The 20,423-nt window shown below is 38.6% G+C and overlaps 1 protein-coding gene and 1 pseudogene across 1 annotated transcript; one reads left to right on the top strand and one right to left on the bottom strand.

Moving 5' to 3' along the window:
* Window positions 1–9,237: 9,237 nt before the first annotated feature.
* LOC130866743 (polyadenylate-binding protein 2-like) lies at window positions 9,238–9,846 on the bottom strand (annotated as a pseudogene).
* A 6,373-nt stretch (window positions 9,847–16,219) lies between these two features.
* On the top strand, window positions 16,220–19,216 carry LOC130866742 (zinc finger protein 431-like; the record flags this gene model as incomplete). Its single annotated transcript, XM_057758309.1, has 4 exons — window positions 16,220–16,223; window positions 16,328–16,447; window positions 16,636–16,696; window positions 18,016–19,216. Coding segments are annotated over exons 1-4 (1,386 nt in total), but the record flags the coding sequence as incomplete, so codon positions are not given.
* Between the last annotated feature and the right edge of the window lie 1,207 nt (window positions 19,217–20,423).

The raw sequence follows: 20,423 nt of genomic DNA, 5'->3' as shown, positions 1-20,423 counted from the left end.
AGCCAATAATACCCAGCTCATGATGGGCACTTCAGGACACATGGTAAACTAGTGACCCTCTGTCAAATATTCAGTTTCTCCCAGTGACTGGAATTAATGGCCTATGCTCACATGTTTCACTATATTTATGTTTGAAATTGATTATATGGGCAAAAGTGGCAAATACTTTAAATGAATTTAAGAGGTACTATATTATTACAACTCTCCAGTGCTCCTTTTGCCTTTTGTATGTTATTCAGTTCCCCCCCCCTCTCTCTCTCGTATGTGTTTTTGTGTGCAGACTATTTAGCACAAGCTACAAAATGCACATTGAATTTCCAGCCTCTGTGTCCAGATTACTGCTACTAAAGAAATATACTATCACGTACAGCTTGAAAAAGAAATTTTATGTTGTAAGTCTCTCTTTCTTTTTGTTTTCCCAGTAATAAATAGGCATTGTATTTTAAGCAGGAATCCATAGAAGTTTTATGACTTCAACTTATACAAAGTAGAAAAATTTACAAATAACCCCAAACATTGCAGGATTCTGTTGTGGATTCTGGTTACTTGAAACATTTCTGGATTAATCTAAATTAGCATGTTCCAGCTGCTTTTCCTCTGCTTTGAACTGTTCCCCTTTTTTGTACTGGCAGAAGGAACATGTGGACCACCTGCAGTATCTGTGTTTAATCCACTGGGTCTTCTTGATCCTCAACAGTACTTCTTCTCTCTTCAACTGTCTGTGCCCAGGGTGTAACACATCATTTTCCGGGGACTGGTGATGACTCAGTAGCTTTGCCTGCCTTCTTTCTAAGCCAGTTGTTTATTTCTCTCAATCCTCTGTTGCTTCTCTTTCTTAGACTTCTTCTTGATTCAGAGGCCAACTTCTTGCTGTCATCTGAGCTTGTCAAAAAGGGATCAACTCCAGATGCAGTTGCATTGAGGTGAGAAGATTCTTTAACTTCATCTTTAATTCCAGCACTTGGGAGGAACAGGCAGGCAGATATCTGTGAGTTTAAAATCAGCCTGGTCAATAAAACAAGTTCCAGAATAGCTAGGACTGTAACACAGAAAAATTCTGTCTGGCCGGGCGGTGGTGGCGCACGCCTTTAATCCCAGCACTCGGGAGGCAGAGGCAGGCGGATCTCTGTGAGTTCGAGACCAGCCTGGTCTACAAGAGACAGGCTCCAAAACCACAGAGAAACCTTGTCTCGAAAAACCAAAAAAAAAAAAAAAAAAAAAAAATTCTGTCTGAAAACCCCCTAAAAAAAAGGGCAGTTTTGGTGCACACCTTTAATCCCAACACTGGAGAGGCAGAGGCAGGAGGATCTCTGTGGTTTCAAGGCCAGCCACTCTAGGATCATCAGCTATAGGCTCAGTATTTGTTCACCCATTATTTTTTTTAAAGATTTATTTATTTATTTATTATGCAGTGTTCTGTCTGTATATGTTTCTGCAGGCCAGAACAGATGTTTGTGAGCCATCATGTAGTTGCTGGGAATTGAACTCAGAACCTCTGGAAGAGCAGCCAGTGCTCTTAACCTCTGAGCCATTTCTCCAACATGTTATTCACCCATTCTTAACAAGAATAAAGTTGGAAGGTATTTGTGGCATGGAAGGAATGAACAGATAAAATGAAAAAATGATTTAATGTCATTTTTAACAAATTTTGAAAATTAATTTTAAATTAAAAAGAGGAGCTAGATAGACGCCTCAACAGAGTACTCAGTGCTTTTACAGAGGACCTTGATTCTATTCCAGGACCCTGCAAGCTAGCTAAACATTTGCTCTAACTAATCCCAGCTATCTCCTCCCTTCTTCTGCACTCTGTAGATATTGTGCACAGACACATGCAGGCAAAACACCATATAACTAAATATGTTATAAAGATAGAAGAAAGAAAGAATGAAATTCTACTGTTGTGTCAAACTCTGAGACAACAAGCCAGGGCTAGTTAAAATGGACTCTCATTTGTCTTGCATGAGAGCAGCTGTGGCCTTTTGCCTGGTCAGCCTGCTCAGAACAAAAGCAGCTTTGCTCTGATATTAATAAAGATCATCGTAACTGTTCCTGCAGAAGGACAGTATATAGGACTGTTAGGTGACTCTTCCTTAAAGTTTTCTTGTTTTGTGTTCTCCATCTTTTGTGTTTGTGAGAATTATGGTGTTGGTACAGCTATCTTTTAGATGAAACATCAAGATTGACAATTGACTTTTCAAGTATCATTTTCTTGATTTTAAGCTAAGAACTTATGATATAGTATGAACATGCCAGAGGCATTTCTTTCCATCATTTGTCTATTTGCATTTGTTATTACATGACTTTGAGGTAAGAATGTCCCTAAATATCTCTGCTTTTATGCTGTGATCATGTTTAGGTGTGGATTTGTTAACTGAGCATGCTTAAAAATAGGGAGAACATTACATGAGCATGTTAAGACTTACTATGTAAAATCCCCATGCTTCCTTTGTTGAGGAAAACAGCTGTTTTGAAAATTATTCCCTTGCTCTTCCTGCCTCATGCAGGGTAGATTTTTTCTCATTTCTTCTGTCTTGGCTTTTGAGATGTCTATTATTGGTAGTCAAACTGACTATATCTGGGATTAACTAATACACATAGAACTGATTTTACCTGAGAGATTTTACTCAAAGGTGATGAAATGGGAAAACCCTCCATTAATCTGGAAAACTTGAGATGATATGATCCACCTTTAGCTGCTTGTTGTCACTGAACACTTAAACACCATCACTCAAGAGGCAGAGGCAGTGGGATTTTCTGAGTTGGAGACCAGTCTGGCCTACAGAATGAGTTTCAGAACTACACAGATAAATCCTGCCATAAAAATCACCTGAATAAGCCTGGTCTACAAGAGCTAGTTCCGGGACAGGCACCAAAGCTACAGAGAAACCCTGCCTCGAAAAACCAAAAAAAAAAAATCACCTGAATAAATAAATAAATAAATAAATAAATAAATGAATAAAAATAAACCCAAATAATACAAAGACTATGATCTAACTTTAACCAGGATCTCACAGTCTGGTATCAGCAGTCACATATAAAGTATACGGAAGAAGAAAATTCTCTTATTTTAGCTTTTTGCTCTACCTCTGCCTACCAAGCTCATTCCTTTACTAGTATTAGAGTCCACTTCTTTGGAATTTTTTTTTTTTAAGTTTTTCGAGACAGGGTTTCTCTGTGGTTTTGGAGCCTGTCCTGGAACTAGCTCTTGTAGACCAGGCTGGTCTCGAACTCACAGAGATCCACCTGCCTCTGCCTCCCAAGTGCTGGGATTAAAGGCGTGCGCCACCACCGCCCAGCCTTTCTTTGGAATTTTGATGAATACTGAAAACCAACTTAGACATCGAGCCTCATGGACTGAAAAACAACTAAATTCTTCACTCGATCTTAGACAAGAGGCTGAGTAGTAATCTAGTGGATTCTTAATTGCCATTGGTAGGCAGCTATTTTTAGGTGACCAGGACCACAGCTAGTGAGACATTATAATAAGCCAACTTCCTACTTAAATGGTGAGATTCATTCTACCTGTCCTGTTCATGTAGAGAATCTTGAAAACTGCCATTGTATATTTTATTCACCTGACTTGGAGGGAGACGTGTTAGCTAACAATAGTGCTCACGAAGACATTTTTCCTAGCTCCATTATTCTCCATGTATCCAGATTTTCATGAACACACCCTCTTTATTATTATGCATTTGCCTGGAGGTTGCTTTGAATTTTAGGAATAAAACCCATAAAGCAATGGAAACATCATCTAGCTTTCCAGTGTAGGAAAGACCTGTCATTTTTTTGAGACAGGGTTTCTCTATAGTTTTGAAACCTGCCCTGGAACTTATAGAACAGCACTTATAGAACAGGCTGGCCTCGAACTCACAGAGATCTGCCTGCATCTGCCTCTTTCCCACCTCCCCCCTGAGAACTGGGATTAAAGGTGTGTGCCACCACCACCTGGCAAGACCTATCATCTTGTTTGTGATCTTGTTCCTGCTTTTCTCTTTTTAGTTGGAAATCTCTATGAAAGCCATGTTAAAAGTACATTCAGTTCATCTGACCTCAGCATGAATCCACAGAATAAGCATCTCCTTTTGTAACTTTAAAACTCTCTCTACTTAGTAATATTCTGGGCTTTCTTTCCCCTGTGGGACAGGAAATTACTCCACAAACTAGCTAGCTACTTTGCGTCCAGGAGGAAAAGGGGAAAGTTCCTATGCAGTGCAAGAAGATGACAGTGACTGCTTCTGTAACCTGGGGCAAGGGCATGCATATGTTCTCAGATCTGGAAAAGAATTTTTGATGGGGTGAGAGGAATGACCAGGAACAAATGTGCTGTCTCTTTAAGAACACTATAGCCCTATAGCCCTATGGGTGGTGTTTCCTCCACTCCGGCCTAACTAGCCAATCATACCCTCCAGATGACCTGCCAGTCAAAGCAGGGCAGGTCTCTTCCGGGCAGGTGCCTTCAGGCTTTACTTTGAAGGGGAGCTGGCTGCAGTGGCTTCCTGTGCTGGGGAGCAGTTGCTGGTGCTGGGAAATGATGAACTGAGAGCTTTGGCGACCTGGAGAAGGACAACATGGTGAGCAGGGAAATGCTGTCTCTTGGTGCGAACCAGCAGAGGGTGAGATGTGGGAGACATTATGGTATATCTTCCCGGGATCTAGGTGGGAACCTGCCGCCATATTCCCTGTATTGTGAAGTCCCACGTGGTCCCTGCTAACTCATGGGCCTAGGGGCAGGCCTCTGAATAACTTTGCTCTGTGACTTAATCTGCTTAAAATATTGGGAACAGGAAGCTGTGTGTACAAACACCTTTCTAGTCAACTTCAACAGGCTTGTTGAATCCATGGAAACAAGTTGCCAGACTCAGGCCTACATTCCCCAGTGTCTTTTCAATATTGAGCACATTGCACTTAACCTTTAAATTTAATTGTTAAGAATAAGAGCAGCCCCGCCAGTGCAAGAAATCCAATTAGGTCAAATCAAACCAAATCAAAATGCCCATCGTTTTATTAAGACGATCTCAGGTTGCCAAGCACATGGTGGGGAGACAGGACAGCAGCAAGGAGCTCATGCAGTCCCCAAAAACACGTGTTCCCCCTCTAGGAGGCCCCTTAAATACCCTGTGGGACTGGTCCTGACCCTTCCCTGTGTTGGGGGTCAGGACCTTGCATGCTGGCATTTGGAGTCCAGAACAAAGCAACTCCCAGGCCAGTGGCTGGAGCTAGGCCCCCAACTTAATAATAATATGAATTTATATTTAAATTTGTGGACGTTATCTAAGGCATCTCATGTGTTGGGTAGCAATCCACTACTATACCATAATGTAGAAGAGGAGAATTGGTGATACAAAGGATTTACCAATGCTTAGTGAGTAATTAAGTCTCACAAAGTAGAATTTAGCAGAGGGAGGACAGTGTCTAAAACACCCAAAAGCTAAGAATATGCTCATCAGGGCTGGTAGAGCTTAGGATGCTTGGGTATGCATTGATCACCAGGACTGCCCAGATACTTGGCTACAAACCATCTCCCTAAATGTCTAGACTGGCAAGTTGCCTGTTTCTATTTCAATTGTTCGAAGTGTAATCTGGACCGTGAACCTAAGGCATACTTAAGGATAATAGAATATATTAAATGCAAAATCTGTCTAACCTGCTTACCCTTGATTATTGGCCAGAGATTGAGGCATGCCATCATTAAAGAGACATTCCTTTATTAATCTCCTAAGGGTCTGAAGTGATTTCTCAGTGGAAAGGCATATAAATTCCAGAACTGCTGCATTTCCATCCAGATAGAAAAATTCTTTCTCAGACAACTTCTCTTATGTTGACTCAGTCCCTGTCTGTTGTTGTCCAGGGCAATGACCTTGAGTGTCCTCTGCATTAAACCTTCAAAATTCTTAAATGACTTCAGCACCTCACAGTTTTAAAATTATGCATTTGAGTCATGTAGTTGACTATCCAATGCACTCACAGGGAAAGGATTTGCATATGGAACATCCCTTCTCTCTTCAGACCACAATAGGGAAAATAGTTTATTATGTGCACTGCAGGGGATACAGCATAGGGAATCAGCCACTGGAGCCACCATTATAAAAAGGGCCCAATTGTGATAGTGGGAGTGGTTTGTAATTTCCACGCATGTTTAAATTATTGTCATGTGAATGAACTCAGACCAGAGTACATGGGTGTCCAGATTGGGAAGCTTTTCTTGAGTCAAGGAACATTGAATGAGCAATTAGGCAATTATCCTCTGCAGATATGATCAACAGTCTTGCTTGGTACAGTTATATTGGCTCAGTTATTTGAAAAACAGGCCATTGCCTAACTCTATGTGTCAGGTTACAGATCTCAGTAACCAACATATGTATATGGGCAACATCAATCTATCTCTTATTAATGACATCCCATCTCTCAGGGAAGGGCCTACTCTTTTTTCAAAGTCAATATAGAAAATTTTATTTTATCTTAAAAGTACATTATTATCATCACTTTAAAAACCACTTTTTCTTGTGAGTTCGAGGCCAGACTGGTCTACAAGAGCTAGTTCCAGGACAGGAACCAAAAGCTACGGAGAAACCCTGTCTTGGAAAAAAAATAATAAAAAAATAAATAAAAACCACTTTTTGGTATCAGTTTCAAAACTTTCTTTAAGTATTTAAGTATTGCTGCTCTTCTCTCTATTTGTTTCTGTTTTCCAATGTTTCTAAGTCATTGATAGTTTCATTTTATTTCTTTCAAGTTATGTTGATTTCTGTGTAGAGCAATGTCTCCTGTACTTTAGGCTTGCTTCATGCTATGTAATTCAGAATTATTTTAAACACCTAATCCTGCCTCTGTTGTCCAGTGCTGGGAAGACAGTCCTGCAAATCCTTCTAGGTTTGGCCTTGACTAGTGAGAGAGAAAGAAAAATAGAGCAGTTAATGAGTGTCTGCTAATCATTCTGACTTTTATTGGGGACTTAGAAATGAAGAGGGTTTTGTATAAGAATTGAACTCATTGACTAACTTTGAAGTTGGTGGAGACACAGTACAGGAAGTGAGAGGTTGTCCTGAGGGTGAGAGCTTTCCTCCTTCAACTGAGATTACTTATGTGGAATCAGGTAGTCCATTGTAGATGCTGTATGATTGTCCTGATTGACCATTGTTTGCAGTCCATGAACCTGCACAATTAAGAATCTGGGTAAGGGACTGAACTTATCCTGAAACCTAATTCCTATATTTACAGTAGTTCATCCAAAATAGAAGATCTGGGTTAAATGCTGTGTCCCTCCTTAATAGGACTGCTACTTTTCTGGATTAAGATCTTCATCTTTTGAGAAAATATATGAAATATATTTATTGTGCTCTAATACAAATTCCTAGTCTCTGGAGCACATGGCCATAAAGCTTGTCTCAACTTTTCAAAATAATTTTTGAGATTAAAACTACATCATATTCACATTGTCTTTGTTCCTTCCAAGCCATAACATGATCCCAATTGTTTTCTGATTCAAGGTCTGTATTTCTTTAACAACACTTACACAGTAACAGTAGATACTTTATGAATGGGACCTGTGTTTGTCTGCAGGATTTTGCATCTCTGAGTCAATGGGATGTCTACACTGGAAAGTGAGTGTTCAATGTATTGTCTACACAAAAACCCTGTACTTTGTGTGAGGATCAGGATGTGCTCTAGGCGAGTCAAATAATGTGTACTAAATACAAATTTTCTAAACTAGGGCCTGGCCTGCTGGGCTGGAAAAGCAAAACTGGAAGGACTGTGCTGTCTAAGTCATTTGATCTCTGATCCTCCTATAGAGGAGCTGCTAATATTGTGAGGGCCAGCTGGGTAGCCCTAGGCAGTGGGGGATTCTGGGAAGTGTTAGCAATGGGACGTATTGGTGGCAGACAGTTTGTGGGTTCTTTCCATGATTCTATTCTGTCTCTGCAGTAGGAGTAGTAAGGAAGATCACAAGCTATACCATGGTGAGTGTTGGGTTTTGAGGTCTGTTTAACTGTCATTTCTGCTGTGACTTGGACTGATCATGAACGAGACTGTAGCTATGTTGGTCCATGTGGTTCATGTTGGCAGTGTCCCTTGTCCTCTGAGCCTCCCTGTATATGAATTTATTGGGGCAGGGGAGTCTCTGGAAATTCAGGATATGATGCTGATTCTCCAGAGTGCACACATGGACACTGCTCTTGGTGTGCAGTGGGAAGAGAGATTAGAAAACTGAAGGTTTTGATTCCAGAAGTTCTCAATATTGCATTCCAATTTCAGGTTTGTGTTATAAAGATTACAAATAGTTTAGAAACTGGTAGTAAATGATATTGATCTTCTAGCAGTGCACGATTAGAATGCTTTTAATGTGATCCTGCCACTATCTGCAAAGGTGTGATCCAGTGAAGCTTAGTTCCAAGGGACAAAGGAGTTTCTGATCTGCAGACATTTCTCAGGAGTGCCTTGTGTTGGGCAGGTAGATAGAGCATAATCCGCATCTTCTTGGACCATAATCCATGTAGGAGAAAATAAATTTTAAATCATTTTTCTTTTTTTATATAAACAACTTTATTCGTGACACATTATTTAAAAAAAAACCCATCCCTTTTAAATGAGTTTAAAAACAAAATCCAGCCCACCTCCTGAAACAACAACAGCAACAATACACTGCAAAACTTCCCGAAACAAAGTAGTGTGTTTCCCCAGGGGTAAGTGGAATTTACACTGAATCCACTGGGAGTGAGTTCTTTCCACTACAAAAACCTGCAAAGAAAGATACTCAAGACAGAAAAATAAACAAAAAAGCAAACAATAGTTCACCAGACAAATTTGAGGAGCAGGAGCCCCTAGGAAAGAAAGGCAGAGTTTGCCTAGACCTGAAAGGACAGGAGAAGGCAGGCAGGGTCTGCAAAAGGCAGGCAGAAGATGAGGGAAGGAAACAAGCTGAACAGATTGGTGCCCTTCCAGAACTCTGGGTGAAAAAAGGCCTCCTACCACCCATGCTCACCTACCATTAACCAGGCCCAAAGACAGTGAAGTAGAGCAGGCAAACAGGGAGCAGCTTGCACATTTGAGAAGTGTCTATATTGAATCTCCAGAGGGAACATGGCACCACTGCCGCAGTCCCTGGGCCTGCCCTACTACACAGAGCAGGTCCCTCCTCAGTTAGTTATGGGATTCTCCCCCTTCCACAGTATATCTTTTTAAAAAAAAATATTTTTCCATCTTCTGTTTTTCTTTTAATTCTTTTTTTTTTTGATTCCAGAATCAAGACTGGGAGCTGTTGTAATTGGCAGTTTGGGCACGGTATTGGGCACACGGGTAACCCATCTGTGTGCTGATGGGAATCACCTTGATCTGTCTCCCTCTAAACAGGGAATCATCTAAAGCCAGGGAAGTCCTCACTGACTTTTGTCTAATAATTCTACATATGCAAACCCTTTGGCAAGACCACTGAATTTGTCACAGACTGTAGTAACACGGTTGACTGAACCACAGCCATGAAAGTGAGCTTCCAGCTCTTCTGCTGTTGCACCATAGTCCACATTGCCAACATAGATGGAATTGGCATCAGCCTGCATCTTCTCTAGAGACGTGATCACTGAGCCAGCATTGCCTGGGGTTGTACTCTTATTCATCTGCTTCTCTACCTCATTTTGTAGCTCCTTTAACTTCTCATCCTCTTCCTCTATCTCCCTGACTCCCTGAAGCTTTGATCACATAGCTCTGGGCCCTCAATGATGCTATCCCTGGGTTCACCTTAAGTAGTACTGGCTCTTCCTGCTGCTCCTGGCTGCCAGGGACTCCCCAGGTGTGCCCAGAACCTGTAGAGGGGGGCACAGGACCAGTGCTCTTTGGGCAGGCTGTTTCCATGGTCCCCTGTACCTCTGGCTCTCCCTCCCAGGCTCCCCAAAGGCCCCGGGCCCACTGCTCAGGTACGAATTTCCAACCACCTGCTTCCCCCACTACTCCTTAAATCATTTTTTCTAGGTTGTTTGGGATTGGGTATCAGTAGAGCACTATTTATCTGAAATCAGAAGAAAGCACCAGGGGATGGGGAGCCATCACAAGAGAGCTCCTCTGTTTGCAAAGAGAACGTCTATGTCATGAGGCTTCTGTCTTTGAAAGACATATTAGTAACTAGGGGTCAGAAACAACAGTTTAAGGGTTACTTTGAGATAACTTTGTGAAAGTTGTGTAGTTTCTGTTTATTTAATCACATATAATCAGAGGTAGCTGGGTAACATTGGTCAAGATCACACTTTTCCTTGCCTAAGTTTTCTTAGGTCTTTTGATTAAAAGTTGACTATTTCTGCATCTGCTTTTGCCTTTTTATATCCTTCCCCTTAATTCTTTTACAAAAATTGTGCACATTTTTTATTTATGTATAATTGTGGAAAGTATAGAAGTCATTATACATGAATTTTTATACTAATTTTTTTCTGTAATCTAACTGTAATATAAATATATTATTGGTTATCTTTAAAATAATGGACCTTCATCAATTTTCTTCAGAAAATTTCTTATTTTATCAGGTCATTATTTTTTGGAAAGTTTCTGTTGAAAGACTGCTTTTTTCTTCTTAGGTGCCTGACTCTTTTCATATCCTGGCGTATCTGTGTTTTTAGTGTTGCCCTCTTCATATTTGAATCTTTGCTACTTAAGTGTTGGTATGATCAATACATAATCCCTTGAGCCTTCTGAGTGTTTCCACTGTGAATATTGGTTTGTTATCAGCTGTCCAGTTATAAATTGTTGTGCAAAGCTATTTGTATTCATTTAATGGTGGGAACTTTCATACACAAAATCATAATTTTTATAGATCATCTTCATAAGGATCATCTTTTTCTTTTTTATGTTTTGTTTTTCTTGTTTTTATTAATCTGAAAAAGACTTGACTTACTGGATAAAAGCTTTTATGTGTCTGGGGAGGTGGCTCAGCACATATTCTTTTTGTGGATGACTTGAATTCAGATACCCTACACGCTAGTGGATAGGTTAATTGTTGAAGCCCGTGTTGGTCCAACACAGATAATTATTTTCCCTAACTGGACTGGAAGGGAGTCACAAGGAATGATCAGATGCAACCTACAGGGTCATCCTGTAGGGCAAGATCTCTCGACGATCTCTTCTTGTTTATTATCCAAACACCTTATATATCATCACATAAATTGAGCGGGAAAACACATTAGGCTGTGTCCTAGGCAACCAGGTGAATGGGCTTTTAGTCATGTCCACATCTACCTGTAAGCTAGCTTTCTCATAGGCCATGAATTAGTGTCTCTATAAGACTTCCTCCAAATTACCAAGAAATAAGCACCAAACATTCTGACCAGTTTCAGCCAACACCTCTCTTCAGGAGATCTACATTTCTAACAAAAGAAGAAAGGAGCTATACATCCTTGCTATTGTTATGCAGAGACAGCTTGTCTGCTGAGCTACATGATCAGCTCAGATGGGACCTATAGCTTTTATGCTTGGCTGCTACATCATACACAAATATGGGCCTACAGTTAACAAATCTCCAATATTCCCAATTCAGCAACCTTCCTTTCTGTATGTCACCTGTTTGTGTATCTGTGTGTGTATGTGTCTGTGTGTGTATGTATGATATTCTCTCTCATGCACAAACACACAAAAATAGCAGTAATCTTATTTTCAAAAGTGCTTGGAACTTATAGAGCAGTTGGAGTAAAGCAAGTTGCTTTACATGTACACTGATACTTTAAAAATCTCTTCTCTTGAAATTCCATTTAAAAAGATTTCATTTCCTCACTGTGATGCAGACTTGGATTCCATCACCAGTTGTAGGAAACAACATGGTAGTGATCATAACAGATATCATTTTCCTTATCATAAGAGAATGAGATGCTTTGAGTAATCAAAACTATTTTCTGTAAAGTAAAAACACCAGAAGACTTCAAGAGAATATTGTAAATTTTGGTGAAACAGCCCTTTTCACCAAACCCATTTTCTATTATTGGTAAAGGACAGAACAGGAGTGTACAGGATGTGTGATGGCCAGTGATTTCTTGGGAATTGATTTTGATTAGAATTTTACAGTTCTTTAAGAAACACACACACACACATATATATATTTGTGTTTGTGTCTTGTTTTGTCAATGGAGTCATCTATATTGTTGATTTTGTGAACCATAATTTAATTATATCATTCATTGTCTTTGAAAATGATTGACCTTCTCCAGTTTGTACTCAGAATATTTCTTATACTCTTTGGTGATAAACAGTTTTACATTCTCTTCTTGGTCTCAGATGCTTGCTTCTAATTATTTTTTCATTTATATTTTAATAATAAATCTTGCCTGAAGATCATAGAGTAAAACAGATGCCATGGCCCACCTTACACCCCAGGCAATACTGACACACACCTTTAAACCCAGTAGTCACACCAGTTTGTTGTAGAGTCAAATGCTGGTGTCGCATATCTTTAATTCTATCACTAAGCAGTTGCAGATAGGAAGTAGCATGCCTGGGCAGAGAGAGGAATATAAGGTGGTAAGAGAGAGGAGCTGAGGATTGTGTGTTTTGTAGAAACAGCATTCAGTCTGAGGACTTATAAAGACAGGATACCCCATTTCATCACTCTAGCATAATTCACCTAGGGGTTCCCTTGGAGGGAATGCTGAGGCTAAGGAAAAGTTAGATTAAGAGAAATGAAGACAGAATCATAGGTTAGACTGAGAGGGTGAAAGGTCAATAGAAAACAGCCCGAGTTTATTTCTCAGCCAGCATATATACTGAACACAGTCAAAATGCAGATCAAAAAGCAGTACAGTCAGCACCACACCTCCCTGCACTGTTTGGAGACAGTTTAAACCTGTGCAGTATCCGATTCAGCTAAGCAGCTTCTAATCACTAACAAGGAGTGCCCCTGGCTGCCCTACACTAGCCCAAATCTTTTTTTTTTTTTTTTGGTTTTCTAAGACAGGGTTTCCCTGTGGCTTTGGAGCCTGTCCTGGAACTAGCTCTGTAGACCAGGCTGGTCTCGACCTCACAGAGATCTGCCTGCCTCTGCCTCCCGGGTGCTGGGATTAAAGGCGTGCGCCACCACTGCCTGGTTTAGCCCAAATCTTAATAGAAAAAATGGACTCTTTCAGCTGGGCAAAATCCTTTTTCTGTTGGCTAACACAGATGTTATTCACAGCCCTCAAGGTTACTGGAAGAAGCACAGCAGGCATGCTTGAGCTCAAAGGGGTTCCTTAAGTCTGAAATGACTCCAGATGATCATTATGATTATCAAAATTATGGCAAAATGGATATTTGTTGTTAATCTCTCCCAAGAAATTACTGCAAGCTCTTTGCCAGTGTTTACTTGCTGTCCATTATGATTCAATTTTAACATTAGTAAAAGAGTCCATAATTTAACCTTGGTTAATTCTTGCTAATAGATGAAGTTTCAATTTTCTTTTTAATATCAACTCAGATTTTTTTCCACATAACTTTATAGCTTTTAGTCTGTTTATATGGTAAAAATATTGATTTAAAAATAATATCTTTTCTCTGCAGTAAAATTCTTATAGGGGAATGCATAGAGGTTAAAATGTCTAGAATGAAGACCATGAGGTGGTGGCTCAGCCTTTAATCCCAGCACTTGGGTGGCAGAGGCATATGGAGTTCATGACCAGCCTGGTCTACAAGAGCTAGGAGTAGTACATGTTCGAAAACTAAAGAAAAAGCCTGTATCAAAAAAAATGTCTTGAATGTAACCAAACTTCAGATCCAAACAATCCGTATGTGCATCCTGTAATTTTATTTCTACGAAACCAATTTTTTTCTCTGCTTTAGATGATAATTCTCTTTGACTATTTAAAATCTTGTCACCTTTTATAGTTTGGTTCTAATTACTGTTTTGAATTTTTTACCCAAACAGTGGGATATAGATGGTCAATACCTTGCAGCAATTTCAGAAAATTATTAAGATTCCACAAATAATCTCTCCTAATTTTTAAATTTAGGACTCATTTTTGTAAAAGTATTCTATTTATTTTTATTTATTTATTTATTCTTTTTTAAAATATTTATTTATTTATTTGTTATGTATACAATATTCTATCTGTGTGTATGCCTGCAGGTCAGAAGAGGGCACCAGACCTCATTACAGATGGTTGTGAGCCACCATGTGGTTGCTGGGAATTGAACTCAGGACCTTTGGAAGAGCAGGCAATACTCTTAACCGCTGAGCCATCTCTCCAGCCCCTATTTATTTATTCTTATTTTTTTTTTGAGACAGGGTTTCTCTGTGGTTTTGGAGCCTGTCCTGGAACTAGCTCTTGTAGACCAGGCTGGTCTCGAACTCACAGAGATCCACCTGCCTCTGCCTCCCAAGTGCTGGGATTAAAGGTGTGTGCCACCACTGCCCGGCATAAAACATGCTGAATAATAAATAGACTCCTTTTTGTATATTTTCAGAAGAAATTTTTAATCCCCAAGGAGACAAAGTTTGCTTTACTTCAGCAAACATTTTCTCTAAAGTATGTTCATTTGAATCATCTAATAAAATTCTGTATAATGTTGAAAACTTACCTAACTTGAGTATAATTTCAATTATAATAAGTAACAAACTACTAACCTGCAGGACTTTATATCCTCATTTGCTTATGATAAAACTTTTGGGGACTACAAATTTTCATTGCATGTTTAAGTGAGTTGTATTAGGTACAACCTTGAGTAAGAATATAACATCAAAGACAGTATGTTTTAACAAAAATTATGTCAAGTTTGTATCAAAAGGAAGCATCCATATCTATATCAATGTAAAATGTATAAATAAGTAGTTAATTTTAAAATTAATTTTAATGGTCTACCCTTCTATCTCATCATACATACATATGCCACTTTATTCTTTTTAGAGCAGATTCAGTAATCTACACTTTTATCCTATTATTTCATTGGGTGCCTTTTTTTAGGTGGATGTATATTTATGAGTGTACAGTGGTAGAAACTGGCTATGTCCCTCTATAAATCCAAGCATGTTGTTAAAATAAAATATTAGAGTTTTTGTCTCATATGAGGAGTATGGGGTAAAAAAAAATTTAGAAATTTTTTCATTTTTCTTCATACCTATTTTTGTCTCTATTGTACATGCCATTGAATATATATGTCTATATATGTCTATATAAATAGTGTTTAAGTTTTCCACAATGAACAATGAATTTTCCTGCAGTAATTTTTAAATTTCCAGGAAGAATATTGCCCCCCACAACAACAACTCAACCTGGTTGATATTATTACGTCAGGATGATAATGCTTTTGTTTTTTAAAGATTTATTTATTTATTATGTGTACAGCATTCCTTCCATGTGTGCCAGAAGGGGGCACCAGGACTCATTACAGATGGTTGTGAGCCACCGTGTGGTTGCTGGGAATTGAACTCAGGACCTCTGGAAGAGCAGTCAGTGCTCTTAACCACTGAGCCATCTCTCCAGCCCTACTAAAATGCTTTTAACATCGTTATAGGCTTGATCTCTAAATCACATAAAATATAGCAGAAACAGTTGTTATTCAGTCCTCAGGACTGCTGTTTTCATTGTTTCGTTTGCTTATCTGAGTAACTGTGTGGCTCTCAATTCCTGTAACTAAGGGAAGGCATCATTCCTGGCTCTATTTGTTTTTATGTTATTGGATGATGGTCCTAGAATGTAGGTATTTTTTATGTCAAGTATATGCTGCTGTGCTGAGCTTCATAATGTCTTGAATTTTAAAAATTGACAGAGGGCATCACTCTGATTGCCAAGATGCCATGTATTCATAACATTAGTACTGCCTGAGTATTCTGAGTCATTAACTGGAGTGAAAACAATTCTTTGTGGGAAGTTCAATAAAAATCTTTCAGTTCTTTCTATCTCATTGTTTCTTTCATTCCGGTTTGCAATGGAAAGAGGGACTTAATGTGTATTTCCACCTCTCCTGGACCTGATTGCTTAGACTTGACTGACATTCAACTCAGAGACAAATATTCCCACCTGTGTGTTCTGAGTGTTGTGGTTAAAGGCACAATACTTCAATACACCCAGTTTGTCCATCTTTTTTTCCTTTCTGTAGTCAGTAATTTTTTATACAATTTTCTCAGGCATACAATGTACTGTTGATCTTTTCTGGTTTTCTTTCCCTATGAATAGACATTGCTCTTATAAGGTGATATACCATACAAAGGGTACAGAAATAAAAGAATTGACTATCCTTTTAAATTTCATTCTAAAGTGAGTGTCTATGTCATGGAATAGGAATGGGTAACACCAGAATCATACAACTGTACTTTCAAAGAAGTATGCATTCCAATGTTGCCAATGTCATGCTTACATTGTACACATGTGTGGTATATTTTTGAAGGCAGTGACCTATGATGATGTGCATATCAACTTCACTAAGGAAGAGTGGGATGTGCTGAATCCATCCCAGAAGAATCTCTACAAAGATGTGATGCTGGAGACCTACAGGAACCTCACTACTATAGGTAAAAATAAATTTCTTTCATGTTTCAAAATATGGAGACAACTTTTCCTTGGTTTATGTTGTTGTTCTGTAATTTGATTTAGAAAGAAGGAATATGAGGTGAATAACAGTCATAGTTCTTAGGATAATAAGCTAATTATTGCACAATGTTGAATAATATAACATACATATTCTGGTACTGTATTTTAGGATACATTTGGGAAGACCATAACACTGAAGAACATTGTCAATGTTGTAGAAGGCATGCAAGGTAATTTTCTTGTGCAAGTTTATAACAATGTGCCTCTGATGAGTTTGTAATGTGTATTGACACTTAAACAAAACAACAGTGTAAATAAGCACAGCTTTAAATGCATTGATGGTTATTAAATTCTCACAAATCCATATACCTCAATTTCCTGTATGTGAATTGCATTTGCAAGGCATTCATTTAAGAAGTAGTCAAGGAATCAATGACTAAACAGATATTACCACTAACCATGAGAGCTATATTATAGATCTGTCAGTCTATTTGTTTCTTGCTACTGATGACAGAAACTGTATACACATTTCAGTGATGATGAGTATAGCTACAAAACTTTCTACTAAATCAATAGCCTGTGGTATGCTTTGTATTACTCATATACTTTTTGTGACTGTGCTAAGTTTAGTGAAAGCAGCTGTTAGAGTCAAGGATCAAGGGGCAGATGTTGTAGAGAAACCTTAATATCTATACCACAAGTCTGTGAGGAACAGAAAGTCAAACCATGAGAATTCAATGTGGAAATCTTTTATTGACTAGTCTTCCTTCCCTATATATATCATGTGTTACTCGTGACACAAGAGTATGAGCATAGTGATATGGAAAGATTTAGCATACCTCTCCTTAAGAACAATTAAGAAGAGAAAATATAGTTCCTATGTAGAGTATACTTGTTGAAATTGATCCAAAAATTCAAAGTTAATTCATTTTCTACCATCATTGTTAATACATAAACTCACATTACAAAAAAACACGATGAGTTCTAGGCCTGTCCAAATACTTTTAGGTGTCTTAGTTCACTTAGCAAATGTATAATGATTCACATTATAGTCAAATTTATAAATGCAGTAAAGTTGGTAAAGCACTCAGTGTATGCAGTTCTCTTCAAAAATGTAAAAAATATCCTAGAAAAAATATAGGTATAGATGAAAAGGTAAACCATGACACAAAGGAAATTATCATCACAAATATTTTTTGAGATGCAAAATGACCCCTAATGGGTAAACATAGCATGATTTTTTTTTTTTTTTGGTTTTTTGAGACAGGGTTTCTCTGTGGTTTTGGAGCCTGTCCTGGAACTAGCTCTTGTAGACCAGGCTGGTCTCGAACTCACAAAGATCCGCCTGTCTCTGCCTCCCGGGTGCTGAGATTAAAGGTGTGCACCACCACCGCCTGGCCATAGCATGATTTTAAACAAAGTTATAAAACCATAATGTTTGATTCCGTTTTACAATTGGAAAAAGATATGAAACTAATTCATATAGATATGAGGTTTAACAGTGCGTTGAATGTGGTGAAGCTTTTACATGTGTAAATTATCCATGCAGGATTGAAAGAAATCAAACTGGAGCGACGTTTTCCGTATATTCTCACTGTGCTAAAGCCTTGTCTTATAACACTCATCTTCTAAGGAATGAAAAAACACATACCGGAGAAAAATGCTCTAAAATTAAGCAATTTGATAAAACCTTTGCTTATCAAAATCATCTTCAAATGCATAAAAGAACACATAATAGAGAGAAACCCTATGAATATAATCAGCATGGTAAAGCCTTTACTCAAAACAGTGTTCTTCAAACTCATAAAGGAACACAAACTGGAGAAAAACCGTATGAATGTAATCAGTGTGGTAAGGCCTTTTCTCGAACCAGTGCTCTTCAAATACATAAAAGAATACATACTGGGGAAAAACCCTATGAATGTAATCAGTGTGGTAAGGCCTTTGCACATCATAGTTCCCTTCAATTGCATAAAAGAACACATACTGGAGAGAAACCCTATGAATGTAATCAATGTGGTAAGGCCTTTGCATATCAAAGCAATCTTCAAATGCATAAAAGAACACACACTGGAGAGAAACCCCATGAATGCAATCAGTGTGGTAAAGCCTTTGCACGTCATCATGAACTTCAATTGCATAAAAGAACACATACTGGAGAGAAACCCTATGAATGTAATCAGTGTGGTAAGGCCTTTGCACGTCATTATGATCTTCAAATACATAACAGAACACACACTGGAGAGAAACCCTATGAATGCAATCAGTGTAGTAAGGCCTTTGCATGTCATAGTCATTTTCAAAGTCATAAAAGGACACATACTGGAGAGAAACCTTACGAATGTAATCAGTGTGGTAAGGCCTTTGCACAACATAGTCACCTTCAATTGCATAAAAGAACACATACTGGAGAGAAACCCTACGAATGTAATCAGTGTGGTAAGGCCTTTGCACAAAATAGTCACCTTCAATGGCATAAAAGAACACATACTGGAGAGAAACCCTATGAATGTAATCAGTGTGGTAAGGCCTTTGTGAAAAACAGTACTCTTCAAATGCATAAAATAACACATACTGGAGAGAAACCCTATGAATGTAATCAGTGTGGTAAGGCCTTTGCACGTCATTATGATCTTCAATTGCATAAAAGAACACACACTGGAGAGAAACCCTATGAATGCAATCAGTGTGGTAAGGCCTTTGCTAAACACAGTGCTCTTCAAAGGCATAAAGGATCACATACTGGAAAGAAACCCAGTATACGAGACATTCTGCAGGACACAGCAGATAGTGAATGAACTACCTTTGAAATTTTCTGCTTTGTGGAAGTGTCTGCTGGAAACTATGGGCCTGTAGGCCGAAGATGGATGCCCCAATGGTACAGAGGAACTTTGGGTGACTGTTCAGGCAGCAAGATGTCTCTGTGATTTCTAGAGTTTTGCAAGTTGCTTACTTCTCATTTACTTAGGTAATGTTATATCTTTCTGGAGTCTTTGATGGAGTAGAAGAATAGATATAGTTTTCCTTAGTTATGATGAAGAAAAATAGCTGTAAATATTGTAATTCTTAATGTAACTGTTTTGTTATATGTAATTTTACTATGTTAAAGTGAAAGCCATTCCTTTCTGTTTAAACAGAAAAAGGGAAAATGATGGAGGAAGGTCATTGGTTAATAAAGAAACTGCCTTGGCCCATTTGATAGGCCACCACTTAGGTGGGTGTAGTAGACAGAACAGAATGCTGGGAGGAAGAGGGAAGTAAGGCAGATGTCATTTCCTCTCCTGTCCGGGGCAGACGCGATGCATCCAGCCACCAGGTCAGACATGCTGAATTTTTCCCGGTAAGCACACCTCGTGGTGCTACACATACTATTAGAAATGGGCTAAATTTAAACGTGAGAATTAGCCTAGAATAGGCTAGATATAATGGGCCAAGCAGTGTTTAAATGAATACAATTTGTGTGTTGTTATTTCGGGCATAAGCTAGCCAGGCAGCTGGGAGCTGGGTGGCAGAAAGTGGCCCACAGCTCCTTCAATCATCTCCAAATACATGTAGAGAAACTCTGAAGTTAATGTGTTTAATCTTCAAAAACATGAGAAAACATCATACTGGTGTAAAACTCTATAAATTAATTCAGTGTCATATTGTTTTGTGCTTCATATAAGAGTAAGACTTTGTGTGTAATCAATCTGATAAAGCTTGTGCATATTATCATAATCTTTTGGACCTGAGGAAAAAACTAGGGGCTTATTTTAAATTATTCTGTAAGATCTTAAGCCACTTACAGTCAGTTAACCAAAAGCAGCTATTGTGTAGATAAAAATTTGATAGTGTCCACATCCACAATCTATTTAGGCATTATGATACCTCTTTTTATTTTAGTTTGAACCAGGATTGTATTTGATAAAACCTTTTCTGAAGTATTATGGGCTACAACAAGGGTATTCCAACATTAGG

The sequence above is a fragment of the Chionomys nivalis genome, chromosome 26 (genome assembly GCF_950005125.1).
Source record: "Chionomys nivalis chromosome 26, mChiNiv1.1, whole genome shotgun sequence".
NCBI classification, from domain to species: domain Eukaryota; kingdom Metazoa; phylum Chordata; class Mammalia; order Rodentia; family Cricetidae; genus Chionomys; species Chionomys nivalis.
The sequence above is the reverse complement of the archived record's forward strand: the minus strand, read 5'-3'. Positions and strand labels throughout refer to the sequence as shown.